The sequence below is a fragment of the Gallinula chloropus genome (assembly GCF_964237585.1).
Source record: "Gallinula chloropus genome assembly, chromosome: 1".
Taxonomy (NCBI): domain Eukaryota; kingdom Metazoa; phylum Chordata; class Aves; order Gruiformes; family Rallidae; genus Gallinula; species Gallinula chloropus.
This window is the reverse complement of record NC_140085.1, coordinates 212658649-212675320: the sequence shown is the minus strand read 5'-3', so window position 1 is coordinate 212675320 and position 16672 is coordinate 212658649. Positions and strand designations below refer to the sequence as shown.

Below are 16672 nucleotides of genomic sequence, written 5' to 3'. Positions count from 1 at the left end.
ACAAAACTACTTTGCAGTTTTACCTAAACACACACAGAAAATTAGCATAAACTTGAATTTTGAATTTGTACATGTTTATGATTTACAAGAAGAGAAATAAAGACCTGGAAAGGACAGTTGAGATAATGAATTTGGTCAATAAACACTATTGTAAAAAAATTGACACTGGGGAATTTAACCTATGTATGCTACAATCTCAAAAGATCTTAAAAACAAAGTCATCAATCCTACTACTTCAAAATGAGAAGGATGAACAAAAGCAGGGATTCTTTCTTTATTTTCCAAGTGGGACCTTGCCTTCAGCTGACACTCTGGGCTGAACCATGCCTTGAAATTTAAAGAACGCCTCATCTCCTACACTACCCCTGAGAATTAGAGTTGCATAGATGGAAAGAGGAGTAGGGACAGAGTCATTTTTATGGCTGATGAAGACAGTATCAAGATGACTACAACATGACTAATGGCCTGCATGAGGTCACATGACTTCCAAACCCTGCCACTTCCTGTTAATTAAATTATCTTTAATAAATTACACATTGTTCAGAAGAAAAATGCAAGCCACACACACAAAATAGGACTCTGTGTGGAATGTCATCAGATCAAGCACAGTTCACAAGATTTCAGTTTGTATGGACCAGACCATTTTGCTCTTTCTAAATTCTACTCTAATTTGGAAGGAGCAGCATCAGATTTGCACAGTGGGGACACAGGAAGCACTGCCAGCAAGAAGGTATCTTCCTTGTGTTCTGAGAAAGTGAATAAAGGTCAGGAGGTGTCAGTGAGATACCAACAAGCTCCCTGCAGAACTCATATGCCTGAAACACTATCTCCTTCACTTCAGGTTTTGAGCATCCTTGTTAATGGAGGTGGCACAGCTCAGACCAACAGCAAAAAGGAGACCTGCCCTTCTTGCAGCTGAGAGCTTTTCCCAAAATGCAATACTGGGAATCACAGAATAGTTACACCCAGCTCAATCCCACTGCTCAAGCACTAAGCCTTTTCTTCTCTAGGTTGAATAGTCCCAGCTTTCTCAGCCTGTTCTCATGCATCAGATGCTTTGATCCCTCTTCATGGCCATACAGTGTGCTCATTCCAGCAGCTCCACATCTCTTTTGTACTGCAGAGCTCAGGTGTTCCCCCACCTTCTCAGTGATCAAGGTAAGGCTGACTGGCCTACAGTTAGTTCTCTTGGTCCTCCTTCCCATTTTTGAAGAACAAGGGACATATGCTTTCCTCTTTAGGTACCTCTACCAATCACCATGATTATTCAAAAGAGGATCAAAAATGGCCTCAAAGACACCTGCCAGCTCCCTCAACAGTCATGGGTATATTCCATCAAAAAACCACAGATTTATGCATATCCAGTTTGCCTAAGTATTCTCCAACCTGATCTTCCTCTAAGGATATATATTCCTTCCTGCAGACTTTCTCCAGGGCCTGGGATGTTTAAAGTCTGGTCTTGCCAGCAAAGACTGAGCTGAAGGATCTCTCAGCCTCTCTCTGTGTCACCAGGGCTCCCACCTCGTTCAGCAGCAGGTACAAATTTCCACTGTTTTCCTTTTGTTTTCCTTTCACTCAAAGAAGCTCTTCTGGTTGACTTTAACAGAAATTGAATCCAGTGAAGGACATCAAACTCCAGCTTTCCTGGGCCATTTTCCTGTCCATACTTCCACTTTCTGTGTACCTCAGAATAGCTTGGATTGGAAGAGATCTTCAAAAGTCATTGAGTCCAAACTCCCTCCAATGAGCAGGGGTGTCTTCAACTCTATCAGGTTGCTCAGACCCCCATCTAAGGTGGCCTCAAATATTTCCAGGGATGGGATGACTACCATCTCTCTGGGTAACCTATGCCAGTGTTTCACCACCCTCATCGTAAAACATTTCTTCCTTCTATCTAGTCTGAATCTACACCTTGTCTGATTGCAACAGTCTCTACTAAAAGGTCTGTCCCCATTTTTTTTTACAGGCCCCCTGAAAAGTACTGAAAGGGAGCAGTAAGGTGTCCCCAGAGCCTTCTCTTCTCCAGGCTGAACAAGCCCAACTCTCTCAGTCTGCCTTCACAGGAAAAGTGCTCCAGCCCTCTGATGATTGTTGTGGCCCTTCTCTGGACTCACTCTAACAGCTCCATGTCTTTCCTGTACTGAGAACTCCAGAGTTTGACGCAGTACTCCAGGTAGGGTCTCACCAGAGGGGAAGAATCACCTCCCTCAACCTACTGACCCCTCTTCTTGTGATGAGGCCCAGCATACCACTCGCTTTCTGGGCTGTGAGTGCACAACGTCAGCTCATGGCCAGCTTTTCATCCACCAGTTCTCCTGAGCCCTTTTTCATAGGGCTGCTCTCAATCACTTCTTTTTGAGCTTTGCCAGGAGTTCCTTGCTCATCCCACATAGGTCTGTTGAAATACTTGCCTGACCTTCTGCTTTGATCACTCTATAGTTTAGAGATGATGCTTGAATACTAACTAACTTTCTTGGGCCTCTCTTTCTTCCAGGGCCTTATCCTATAAGACTCTACTAAGCAGATCCTTGAAGAATCTCAGTCCATCCTCTGGAAATCCAGTACTATGACCTTGGTTTTTGCTCTCCTTGCTGCTCTCAGGATTCTGAACTCTAAAGGTCATAGCCAAGGCTGCCTTCTGACCTTCATACACTCAAGAAATCCCTCCTTTTTGAGTATAAGGTCCAGCAGAGCACCTCTCCTCATTGTCTCCCCTATCAGTGGTGTCAGGAAGTCATTGTTGATGCACCTGGATTGTTTATTTGCTGCTGTGTTGGTGCTCTAGCAGGTACTGGAGTAGTTGAAGTCCTCCATGAGAGCCCAGGCCTGTGAACATGATGTTGTTCCTAGCTATTTAAAGATGGCCTCAACCACTTCCTCTTCCTGGTCAGATGGCCTACAACAGACATCCACTACAATGTCACCCAGTATCAGTCTACTCTTCAATCCTGACCCATAAGCTCTCAGTTGGCTCATCATCATCCAACCCCAGGCAGAGCTGCAGGCTCTGGGGTTAAATGGTTGCCTTGAACACAGAGGAATCACACATATCAATGAATTGCAGCGTTCCCCCTCCCCTAAAAATATCCCCAACCCCCCATTAACTTTAAAAATGGAGAACTGACCCCATTATTATATACAGCTTCTATTATTTGAGCACAAAGAAGGTGGGAAAGTTATATTTCTAAAACATGCAGCACAGTAAGGAAATAGCACTCCAAGCATGAAAACATACAGGACCTACAGAACTGATCTTTCCCAAACTACAGGACAAGCCAACAATCTGCTCTGAAAAGATAAGTTACTGCCACTTAACTCCCTGGCACCTGCCATGAATGACATTACAGATTTTAAACCCATAAGCAATTATTTACAAGGAACTTTAAGAAATACTACAGAATTTCTACAAAAATAACATACTAGACAGTTCTCAGGTTTCCCATTTTGTACACACAAGTGTTTTGTCTGCATAATCACTATATAACATTAAACTCTACTGAAAAATTAAAACCTTTTAACTTATACTGGCACAATCCACCTTTAATGGCTTTTGTAGTCATAAGTTTTCAATGTATGGCAAGCAATAGAGGCTAATAACTTGTCACTTCTTCTGCAGCGGATAAAGATAGCCACAGAGACAAACTATCTAGCAATCACCTAAAAGGTAAATTATTTATTAAGACTTAATCCTCTTTACACATTTCTCTCTTCCTTTCACTTTCAAATTGAAGTTAGCTCTCAAGGAGGAGGGCTTTGTGTACTAGCTATTCCCACATGGTTTCCTGCAACATCCCGTTATTGGCCTGTTGGCCTTTGGCACACACAGTTGGCACATCAGGAAGCACAAGCTGCATAAAAAATTAAAACCAATTTTTAGTGGGAAAGAGGAAGTTACAGTTTGTTCTTGCAATATGAGTAATGGCCCTTTGAAGAAAGAGATAAAGCAAAGATGACAAAACATTAAAGTACCGCTCCATCTACAGCGTTAAAAAACCTGAGACTGAGCAAACTTACATGGGAATCCAGCCAAGCTTACAACAAGGTCTTAACAAAATAACATGTATAAATTGTTAAGAAGCCTAACAGAACAGTTTAAGTACCACTTTGACTAAACTCTCCCCACCACAACATCACAGACATCAAAACACTACCATCTGTTGCTACATACCTAATTTTCCCCTGCTCTGTTAAGTCTCCATCACTGTGTAATATTGTTGTTAGCAACCTCAGAGTAGAAGTTCCTGACTTGCTGTGGTTGTTCTTCATTCCTAGTAACCATCGAACCATCATCTTGATGGCCTGAATCTAAAAGAAAAAATTAGATATGCATAAGTCAAATCACACTATGAACCTTATTTTTAAATAGTCTTTATTTAATCACACAGTATTATCCCCAAGTGCTTTTTGCTGCTATGAATATAAGCCTATCAAAGCTGCAAAACATGATTTAAATACTGAATGATAACTAGAAATAGAAAGATAACTCTTCCTAGACAGCAACTTTTCACTGAAAGTCTCAAGCATTTATTGCAGCAGATAAAAATCATACAACATTTAAAGTTTGAACTGTTTCTTCTACTAAGCAATCAATCACATATTTTGCCTTGTGAAAGCATTCTCTTAATCGAGCTTACAACCATTAAACACTCTGGACTAGGCAAAATATTTTATACTTACAAAAATGTTATTGTATCAAAAAGAATACCACCTTTTCATCTTCCCATGTTCCTGTAATTCCTGTGCTTAAGCAATCCCTATATATTCTTTACTTAGATATGTAATATTTGAGTAAAACTTAAGACAAGTAAATTGAAACACTTTATAGACATTTTTCTCTGATCTAGAAGTTACCATCATGCCTCCATTGTTAAAGTATAATGGGCTCCCATCCCATGTGAGGATCCTAGAAAGTTTTCATACTATGTCAACATTATGCCAACAGCTAGCTCAGCTTTCCACTACTTGAGTTTTCAGAGCCACAAATGCTGCAGAATTGTGTAGTGGTAAAAAAATGAAGCAATGACTACTTAAGGCACAGTTAGAGAAATTTTCAGCCTTGCCATTCTGTACTTGTCCTCTACTAAACCATATCCCTGAGCACCTTGTCTATCCGTCTTTTAAATACATCCAGGGATGGTGACTCAACTGCCTTCCTGGGCAGCCTGTTCCAATATCTAAGAACCTTTTCAGTAAAAAAATGTTTCCTAATATCCAGCCTAAACTTCTGATGCAACTTGAGTCCATTCCCCCAGTCCTATCACCTGTCTCTTGGGCTAAGACACCAACACCCACCTCTCTACAATCTGCTTTCAGGTAGCAGTAGGCAGTGAGAAGGTCTCCCCTCAGTCTCTTCCAGGCTAAACAACCCCAGCTCCCTCAGCTGCTCCTCCCAAGATTTGCTCTCCAGCCCCTGCACCAGCTTAGTTGCCCTTCTCTGGGCACACTCCAACACCTCGATGTCTTTCTTGTAGGGGCCCAAAACTGAACACAGTATTTGAGGAGCAGCCTCACCAATGCCCAGTACAGGGGAACAATCCCTTCCCTGGACCTGCTGGCCACACTGGTTTTGATACAAGCCAAGATGCCACTGGCTTTCCTGGCCGCCTGGGCACACTGCTGGCTCATATTCAGCCTGCAGTCACCCAACACCCCCAGGTCCTTCTCTGTCAGGCAGCTTTCCAGCCACTCTGCCCCAAGCCTGTAGCACTGTAGGGTTGTTATGTCTCAAGTGCTGGACTTTGCACTTGACCTTGTTGAACCTCATCCTGTTGAGTCTCAGCCCATTGATCCAGCCTGTCCACATCCCTCTGAAGAGCCTCCCTACCCTCCAGCAGATCAAGACATCCTCCCACCTTAGCATCATCAATGAACTTAGTAACGGAACATTCAATCCCTTCATCCAGGTCATTGATAAAAATATTGACCAGAACTGAACCCAGGACTGAGCCCCAGGAAACACCATTTGTGTCCAGATATGATGATAAATCTTATACTGCAACGTGCACAGAAGGAAACAAAAAGTATTACTACTACTAAAAGTGCACAAAAACACTCAGTACTGTTCAGTGTCAAGAGAGATTAGTGCTCTAGAGCAGACACACAAGTGCCAGATGCAGGAAGTCAAGTCTAACTCATACAGTAATTAATCCAATTCATATTTAATACAGTATTGAAACATTTCTCTACAGACATCATTTCATTTAAGGTTTAGCACTGAAAACTAAGGATGGCCTGGATCAGTCTGCATCTGGTATAGTGGAGAAATACTGTAGTTTTGTCTTCATCAGTCCTCCCCCTTTCATACTTAAACTTGCTATTTTAAGCTTAAGATCATTAGATATATTACACAGCTGTGTTACAAAGGGAGAAAGGGGGTTTTACAACCAGAGTGAAGAAAGATACACAGTAAGAGAAACAATTTTAAAGCTAATGGTGTGGTGTGGCCTGCCCACATCGCTCATTAAATAAAGGCTTCTTAGTACTAATTAATGCTAATTAAATCTGCAAATCAGTTTTTACAATAACCTGTTTTCACTTGCCAATAAATGCTCGTTTTAAGGCTTCACCTTTGATAGGCAATTCCCTCCCAAATAGCCAACTGTATGAAAAGGTTTGTCAAGATGAAAGCCCATTTTTGAGAGATATTACAGCTTCATAGATCATTATAGAAAGAATAATTAATATTTACCACTTCAAGTTACATAGATAATCACTGAAGTGAAATCACATTTATTTTAAACTAACAGTTCCTGAAATCAAACCCAAACATGCATCCTTTTAACAGTTTTTGGAAGTTTTGGTACTTACTTTAACAAGTGTTTCAGGAGACACTTCTTCATCTGGGACCCAAAGTTTTGTTGTCTTTTTTCCTGGAAGCTAAACCAAATGTTACACATCATTACACTCCTGTTACTCTGCAGTGAAAGCTGCCTTCATCTCCTTTCCTGTTTGCCAGAGAATACAGCAGCACTCACTGGTTACCTTTATACCTTCTGCACTAAGTAACCGCTACAGAAGTGAGATGGTGCTCTGACCTCACAGCAAATTTAACAGCAGCAAAGGTGGGTTATTTTACCTGAAAATTATCATTTTAGAGTGTAATAGCCATTGCTTTGAAAAGAATTTCCAGTTTCCATATCTAGTAGATGGGAACCTCCAGTGCATCATTTTAGACAGTAAGATTTTCCCTAAGCAATGGCTGACAATGCACAAGTTGTGGGGGTTTTCCACTTTATAATCACTATTGGTAGCAAAACATTGGATAAATTAAAATCTATTCTTCCACTTAAACCATGTATTTCAGTTTCAAATGCTTTATACTTCCCAGAAAAATATCAACTTGCTTGCTCAAGGCAAGAAACTATGTGAAGACAGTAACAATTTTCTCACCTTTAACAAAAGGCAACTCCTACCAAATCAGCACTATTTCCCTTCCTGTAACATATGCTTTCAGTTCAAACAGTCTAAGTGGAAATCCCAAAGACAATCATATATAAAAAGAACCAACAAGCCAAAAGTCTTCCCAAGTACTTGCTGAGCACCATACAACAGGAGCAGCAGAATCTTAACACAAGGGTTTAGAAATACTTACCCTATCGTTCATTAGCAAATCTTTAACGATGAAAGTGGCAACCAAAGATTTCAAAGGGGCAGCAAACTGATCAGGTGCCAGCATGGCTATATGGCCAATAGTAACCAATGGTGTAATCAGATGCTCAAAATTGCTGGGATCCAGACTTTTATGCAGTGGCTAGAATAAAGGCAACAGATTCAGGTATTACTGATACAATCTGTGTCTTACTGGGGGGAAGGGAGTAGAAGCTCTTTACCAAGTTGTCCATGCCTATTTCTATGTTCAAAATATACTTTAAGAAGAACTACAGACTAAAGACACGTTCACCAACACAAGTCTTCAAATCAGAAGCAAAATCAAGAATGACAAAAGGTATACCCCATTGGGTGGTTCAAAAGGGAGCAGCTCAAGCAGGACCATTTGTGAAACAACAGATTAAAGAGCACGTTTTCTTGTTGAAGCGGTGGACAATACTACATCTGAAGATGGCCAATTCAGTAATGGACTCATGATCAGCCTTTAAGATAAAAGGCTGATGGGCACTAATTTAAAAGTTATTACTATAAAATCCATGTGAATAGTCTCTACCATAATTCAGTTTTCCATAATTTCTGTAACCATTTAATTACTTTGAGCCAGTCCCAACAGGGATGAGGATGGGTGTATATGGTTCCTCATTCCATGGATAGTTAGCAGAAAGTCCAACACTGTGTTTTACTTCATTGTCTGCTATTGTTTTCCAGGCCAAACCATACAAGACTAAAGGGAGAAAGTATTTTCTACATTTCATACAACTTACCGTATAAATTGCCAGTACATCCCTTAGTTTGTAAATAAAATATAAAAGACTTAACTGACTTAAATATTGCAATTTTACCTCAAATATCTGTGCAAACTGCGTTTCTTTGCTGGAAAATATTGCATGGATGCAGTGAATAGCATACTTGGCTTGACGAGGGGGTCCCTTTTTAGCCTTATGATGCAACACAGGAAGCAAAGCACTTTAAAGGAAAGGAGAGAGAAGTATTTTGTTAGAAATTGAAAATCTACCAAAATATCAAACTAGCAAAAAAGTATAAAAACACATAAATGAAGCACAACACCCCTGCAAAAGCGCTAGTTCTTCTTTTGGCAATTTCTTTAAACAAAGAAAGTAAAAGTTTATTTATATGGCTTGCAAGTAACAAAAACCACCACCACCAAAAGACCCCAAATAACCCAACAAAAATAAGTATCAGAACAACCCCCCCAAAAACCAACTGGTTTTGTTGATGAAATATGACATGGAAAAAATAAACTTTTATCAGCACAAGTTACTAAATGCTATTTTGGAAATACTGCTGTCTACACATCCCCATTGCATCACAAAGAATGTTTTTATATTGCCATATATCTAATTTAGGACAAAACCCTAAGTGATGCTGAAGAGCCATGATTAAAATCACAGTAGTATCAGTGACATATGAGCTGTCACTACCTCGTACATAATTCATTTCACTTCCATTCTTCAAAGACCTCTGCATTTTAAAGTCATTCAAATCTTTCCTGTATTACCTGAAGTAATACTTTCTTCCAACCAAAAGAATGCAGGATAAGGCTATAGCATGTGAAAGGAAGAAAAAGAACTTTCAAAGTCCCATATGGGAAAGAGCACCATACAGACAGAGTAATACAGACAACTTACGATCGTATGTGGGGAAAGTCTTCTTCAATTTTGCTTCCTGTATTTTTAAAGATTTGTAATGCAGCTTCTGCCACTTTTTCATCATCCATTTTCAAGCATGCCAAGAGAGATTCAAAGGTTTCAGCTGAATGAAATGAGATGGGGTGTGTAAAGGAAAGTACCTGCCAAAATAAGATGAAAGTCATGTTAACATTTCCTAAGGATCCACTTATATAGAACATTCAAAAGTTCTGTGTGTCTTCTGCTGCCATCCTGGAATATTTATTATATTCTGCCTGGCTTAGCCACATTATCCACATTTCTGTTTCTGACTTTTCTAGTGCTTCTTAAGTGTTTCTGTCTTTAGACATGATCTCATCAATTTTAACTTATTTCTCCAGACCCAATTTCTTCTGCTTTTATCATGAACATTCACTTCTCAGTGGCAAACTCTACGTTAGCAAGTACTGGGTTACAGTAGGAGCAGGTCCTAAGAGAAACAACTGATGCTACAGAAGCAATAGTCAATCTCAGGGGTTTTATTTCAAAGCATTCCTAGACTGACTGAACCTACTTCAGCTACTGCACCATAACATGTGCTTCTGAAGCTCATCTCATTTAGTTTTTTCCCCTCTAAAATTAATCCAAAGAAATGCAGTTTGCATGCTCCCAGACCTCATGCTTGTCTGCCAAGTGGAATAACTGGCTGTGCTCTGAAGTGAAGCTCTACACACTAAAATGGTAACACAGACATACCCATAGAGTCTTTAGTCCCTCAAGCTTACAGCAGCTTACCAGATTCTGTACCTCTCCTTCAGGTTCTTGGACTCTTCACAGAATAACAAGGTTGGAAAAGACCTTGGAAGATCATCAAGTCCAACCATTCACATCCTAAGCTAAACCAGATCTTTCACCCATGGGAAAGAAACTATCCTAAAACTCTAGGATTCATTCTTACTGATCTTTGTTCTACTGTTTACACATGTATCTAAACACATACATCTGGCTAAAGCATCACATGCTCTCAGGTGGCTCTACCAGGCCCTTAGTTCACCTAATATATTGTGAAAATTTCAATATGGGAGTTCTTTAGATTTTGAGGCCTCTAGAGTCAACCCACACAACTCCCAACACTATCATATAACTGAGATGGTACTATGGCACAAGTACCTTTCTGTGCAAGTACAGGGATAGCTGACACTAAGTAGCCTCTGTTAAAGATTTTAGGCTAAAAGCACTAGGTGAACAAAAATTCCTATGCAATTGCATTTTTAAAGGCTCACACACTTCATGGTATTTGTAAAAAATGGTGATCAACCTTTTTCCTGCAAGGAAAAGGCAAAACAAAGTAAGAATTTGTGCAATGTCACCAGAAATGCATCTTGATAGAGTTGGCTCTGTTAACTGAGCCTCAAAGATTACACATAGTTGAAACAGTTAAGATCCCAAGTTTTGAGGAACTCAGGGGAACCACAGTAATTGTACTGATCACAGAATGACAAAACAGCAGGGGTGGGAAGGGACCTCTGAAAATCATCTAGTCCAACCCCCCTTGCTAAAGCAGGATCACCTAGATCAGGCTGCACAATACAGTGTCCAGGCAGGTCTCTTCACAGTGAAGAGGCTTTTCCTCATAGTCATATGGACCTTCCTGTGTTACTGTTTGTGCCTGCTGCCCCTTATCCTATCACTGGGCACCACTGAGAAGAATCTGGCCCCTTCATCTTGACACCCACCATCCAGATATTTGGAAGTGTTGGTGAAATTCCTTGTCAGTCTTTTCTCCAGGCTAAACAGACACAGCTCTCAGCCTTTCTTCACATGACAGATACTCCAGTCTGCTCATACAGCCCTTTGCTCTCCTCCCTCTACTCTCTCTCCCCATCTTTCTTGAGCTGACGAGCCCAGAACTGGATCCAGTACTCACCAGGGCAGAGTAGAGAGGGAGGATAACCCCCCCTCCCTCTTCTTAATGCACTCCAGAATACACCGATAACAGTTGTGTACCCTGATACACAAGGGCAGTTCCAAAATTAGTAAAGCTATATTCACAAACCACTGAACTCACACTAATCAAACTCAGTTGTTGTCACACATGTAACTGCTTTTGACTTCCAGAAAAACTTCTAATTTTTTTTATAAGATAATGTGCCTTGTAAGAGAAGCATAGAGAACAAAAACCAAACTAGTATTTTTCCAGACAGCCACCACATGCTTATGACTAAAGATACTGGATGCTAATTAAGAGTTTATTTTATCAAAGTTCCTTCAGAAAGTTTCACATGCTCACTGATTACCAGTATACTTGCCTTAAGCAATTCAAGACCTGCTCTGATTGCCTGGTCAGTAGGTACACCCTCATCTTCATCATCAGCTGTTCCATCTATAGACTTATTTACTTGTTTGATAAGGGCACTGAAGAGCAAAACAAAAACAGGGTCACGTATTTCCTGCAATTCCACCTTGTATGACTGTTTTCCTAAGCTTAAAGGTATAAGCTTATTAAGCAAATATTTAAAACACAACTTGTTTAAAAAAAAAACCAACTCATTAATCAACTACATAATCTGGTTCCCTCCATCTCCCATATAAATCAAAGCTTATAAAGCACTAAGTTCAAAAACATTTACCCACCATAAATTAAGAACTATTACATGCATATTAGTCCCAAAGGATGACCAAACTAAGGAAACAAGCAACAAATTCAGGTAAGAATTGTGTCAAGGTTACTAGCTGCTATGGATTCTTAATAATTGCTGGGAAAAAAAAAAACCACTACAACTATTAATCATGTTGAATATATAACCAAGAGAAAGAAAAATAACCATTAAACAGCTGTTCTAAGAGATGATGAAAAACTTAAGTCTTAATCTCCTGTGTATTTCACCTTGACAGTAACACTTGGTTGTTTTTATACCAAACCCTAGGAAGGGAAATGGTGATTATCCAAATGATTCTATTAATGAGTGGCTTCCCTGCCAAGGGCTGAACAATATTCACAATATTTTTTCAGTATATCCTCTAAGTTATATTTATAGTGTAAAAAAAACCCAACCAAACCCACAGACCCCAAACCAACAAACCAACACCTAACCAAAAAACCCCTCACAAACTGAAACAAAAAACAATCCCCCAAAAAACCTTGGTAGCAAATCAGTGGAGAGACCTCCTAGTCAGTCAGATTCCAAATTTTTTTCACCTACTAAAAAAAACAAACCCAAAGTCTGACAGTCTGAAAAATTAAGCAGCAATTGAGTGAATATTTACAAAGATGGGAGAAGACCAGTCCTGAGGCAAGACCAGAAATACCTGCTTTGCCCTATTTTTGTTCTCATATACTGCATGGCTGTCAACAGTTCGACCATGGAATAAGTATTACAACTTAATGCCACGTGCAAATATTAGTTTAAATATGTATTTTTATACTGCTTCTGTGACTTTGAAAAATACATTTTCAGATTTGAAGTCAAAATCTAGCTGGATGTTGTACTTCATCCAAGACCAAAAGAAAAATCATGTTATGAATGTTTCCAAAACAGCTTAAAACTCAATCTCCATTGTGTTGTACATGTGACAGGCAGAAAATCAAAAGCTCAAGTACTTAAAAAACAGTTACTATAGTTGGAATTAACAGGTAAGAAACTGCTAGTAGTCACCTCTCATAAGGTACCACATCTCTCAAATACAACTGATAACCATTTCAGCAACTCCCTCCTGCCCTGTAACATCACTGACTTATTCTTCCTTGAAGTCTTGATGCCTTATCACCACAACCTTTACTTCCTCAGTGCAATTACTGTTTACTATGAGCTAGTATTCTGGGTGGAAAGCTTTAATGAAGTGTTTGAATAGCCATGGAAAGAAACTTCTTTTACAATAAGGCAATCATTGACAAACCAAACTTCTCCCATCAGCTTCAGATCCATTTTTACTGACAGGTTGTCCTGGCTGTCCATTGTTTGTATGGCTACTCTCTGATTGAGGACACAAAAATCCCTGAGCAAAAGGGATATAGAAGAAAATACTGAAGATCACCAGGCTTTAAACTGCACCCACCCAATCCATAACTGCTTGTGCTTAAAGATTTAGTTAGAAACTCCAATTTCTGACCCGTGATCTACGACCAAACAACATATACACAAAAATACCTGATGGATTCAGTATCAATGTGCACAGGAGCAATTCTCTCAAGAAGAAACTTTATCATTTCCAGGAAAGGATTTGTTGGTTGTTTTGGGTTGCCCAGCTTCTTTGTTATTTCCCTCTGCAACATAAGTTTCAATTAGATTTATGATCAATTCAGTTCCAAAAATGTTCCCATACTTTAAGAGCAATTCTTACCACACATCCTTCAGCCTGTTTGCAAGAACATGTTGGGCTAACGAGCATTTCTAGCTGACTTCTTATTTTTTCATCATCTTCTAGAACTTGTGTGAACTTTTTCATGAAATCTTGAGCTTTCCCTGGATCAGGAAGGTTTCCTTTAAAAAAAAAAAAGCAAAAGGAATCACTAATTATTCTAGTAAGTAGCAGTGTTCTAAATCACACAAGTTAGAAATGTGAAGTACATATAAAGAGTTTCTTGATGTAAGTTAACTAAGAAGGGTAGGGAGAAATAACCAAACATAAGTAGTTTTAACATGTGCAGACATATCTATGAGGACATTTGTATGTCTACACATCTCCTGGCTTACTGATTTCTTCTCATTACACACTCATTTTCCAGTAAGTCTACTTGCTCCTGTTAATATTAACAGCTGAAGTTGACCTCAGAATCCAAAGCCTATACTCCACATAAAAATATACTCAGCAAACAGGTCACCTGATCACAAGTGTGAAAAACACCAAGAGGATATTATGTAATTTTCAGAAAATAAAAATAAGTCAACTTACTTGTTATAACCATCACTTTTGAGAATATAGCTTTACTGCTGGCATCTGTCTGCAAGTCACAAAGGAAAAGAAACAAAGTAAAAATTTTACATTATGTATTTCCACTTGAATGCTGAGTAAGCAGAATTCCTTAATGCATTATCCACAAGCCAGCACCCATCACTTTGCTAACACATGGGTGTGTTCAAAATCAAAACCACTATGCAAAGCTCATGTTAGACAGTCACAGGAAATAAAAGGTTGATCACACCTAAGGTAACACTGTCACACATACACTATTTTTATTCCTTTTCAATCTACTACATAATTTACAAACAGCACAGAGAGGTTATTTTTCTAACTGTTTTCCAGCTAAAGCCTTTTTGGTTTTAAAGGCAAAATGAACAGCAAGGATTAAATTCACTGTATCTTCTCCATCAGACATTGATTCTGAATAGACTCAGCAGTAGTTCCCACTTCTGAGAGTAATAATCAGGGACCATGACAACAACAATAACAAAGTGAAAACATAACAGCATTTCAGAATGCCTGTGAAGCTTTGATATCCATGAAACCACTGCTGGTATTTTGCTTGTAAGGAGCTGTTGGACCATTTAACCTCACTTAGTCTTGTTTCGTGGTACAAGATTTCAAACTCTACATACAAAGTCCACCTCAAGAATTAGGTATGACACAAAGTAAACGGAAGAGGAGAAAAAGAATCCAAAAACTACACAGCCAGCTAAAACTACAAATGACGTACTACATCTTGGTAAGAATATGGGTCCAGTCCTATTTAATATCTTCATCAACGACCCTGATGAGGAAACAGCATCCACCCTCAGCAAGCACCCGATGGTACAAAGCTGGGAGGAGTGGCTGACACGCAGGACACTGCGCTGCCATCCAGAGAGACCTGGACAGGCTGGAGAGCTGGGCAGGGAGAAACCAGATGAGGGTCAACAAAAGCAAGTGGAGAGTCTGGCACCTGGGGAGGAATAACTGCTGGAATCAGTACAGGCTGGGGGATGAGCTGCTGGAGAAGAGCTCTGTGGAAAAGGACCTGGGGATCCTGGGTGATGACAGGTTGGCCATGAGCCAGCAGTGTGCCCTGGGGGCTGAGAGAGACATTGGGATCCTGGGGGGCATCAGGAGGAGTGTGGCCAGCAGGTCACAGGAGGTGATCCTCCCCCTCTGCTCTGCCCTGGTCAGGCCCCACCTGGAGTATTGTGTCCAGTTCTGGGATCCTTGGTATAAAAAAAGCCAGGGATCTCCTGGAGAGAGTCCAGAGAAGGGCTACAAAGATGATGAAGGGCCTGGAGCATCTCCCCTGTGAGGAAAGGCTGAGTGAGCTGGGACTGTTCAGCCTTGAGAAGACTAAGGGGGGACCTAATTAAAGTCTATAATTATCTGAAGTATGGGATGCAGGGGGAATGGGCAGCCCCTTTTCAGTGCTCTGTGGAGACAGGACAAGGGGCAATGGCTGCAAGTTGGAGCACAGGAAGTTCCACACCAACATGGGGAAGAACTTTTCCCCAGTGAGGGTGCCAGAGCCCTGGGACAGGCTGCCCAGGGAGGTGGTGGAGTCTCCATCTCTGGAGAGATTCCAGCCCCGTCTGGACGCCTGTCTGTGCAATATGAGCTGGGGAGCTGCTTTGGCAGGGGGGTTGGACCCCATTATCTCTCCAGGTCCCTTCCAACCCCTGTGATTCTGTGATTCTATGATTCGATGATATGTCTGGCAAATAAGTTGTGTGTCCTGCTACATATCACCTGCTGCTGAAAGGAGACAAACTAATTTCCAAGACACTTTTCTCCTACTTTTAGTTGTAATCCACAGCATTTTCTACAGACTAGTAAGTTTTATGAAGCTACTATAATATTAAGGAATTTTCAGTAAAAATGACAGATGGAATCCTTAACTGTACAGTGAAGATTAACACCCTATTCACCTTCAGAAAAGTGTTCTCAGATGAACAAAAAGAAAAAAAATGAAGTTTTTCACTTCTGTGTAGTGTCACTAAGCAACCACAAAAATCTTCATAAGTAAAATGAAAATTTGAACCTGGAAGAAAAGTCAGGTTTTCTGCAGTATTATCCAAAGCCTGTTGACCCGTCACGGTTTCCAAACATAAAGGAAACTGCTCTTTTGCCCACTAATTTTTACAGATCAACCTTGGTGACAACTTGTGAAGTCCACAAAACTTTGTAAAACACAAAATCACAGAATGCACGTGAACCATACCCATTATGATACTGGCAATGATCTGATGGTCTACAACTAGCAAATTAGATTCTTCTGAGAAATACCATATTCTTCTTTAAAGACACAACCACACTTCCTAAGCTTTCACTGGAAAGTATTTACTTTTTAAAAGGACAATATTTATTCACCATCATTGCTAAAATTGTGTTTTATAGAACTCCCTCTATAAAGGACAACATTGACTGCCTAAAAATTACAAACATCAACTCAGAAGGCTCACCTTGGTAAGAGGAGTTCATAGAATGGTTTGGGTTGGAAGAGACTTCAAAAATCGTCTAGTTCCAACATCCCCTGCCCT

General features: G+C 40.1%; 1 protein-coding gene across 2 annotated transcripts in view; it reads right to left on the bottom strand.

The window, feature by feature from the left end:
- Nucleotides 1–16672, bottom strand: part of PDS5B (PDS5 cohesin associated factor B) — a gene marked incomplete at its 5' end in the record, with an annotated part of 97292 nt that overhangs the window by 33418 nt on the left and 47202 nt on the right. For both annotated transcript variants that reach the window (XM_084264677.1, XM_084264678.1), the window contains 9 exons: nt 4169–4305; nt 6808–6876; nt 7592–7750; nt 8451–8574; nt 9258–9418; nt 11546–11651; nt 13385–13500; nt 13578–13717; nt 14130–14178. In XM_084264677.1, coding sequence (XP_084120803.1) covers nt 4169–4305; nt 6808–6876; nt 7592–7750; nt 8451–8574; nt 9258–9418; nt 11546–11651; nt 13385–13500; nt 13578–13717; nt 14130–14178 — 1061 coding nt within the window. The remainder of the gene's footprint in view (nt 1–4168; nt 4306–6807; nt 6877–7591; nt 7751–8450; nt 8575–9257; nt 9419–11545; nt 11652–13384; nt 13501–13577; nt 13718–14129; nt 14179–16672) is intronic.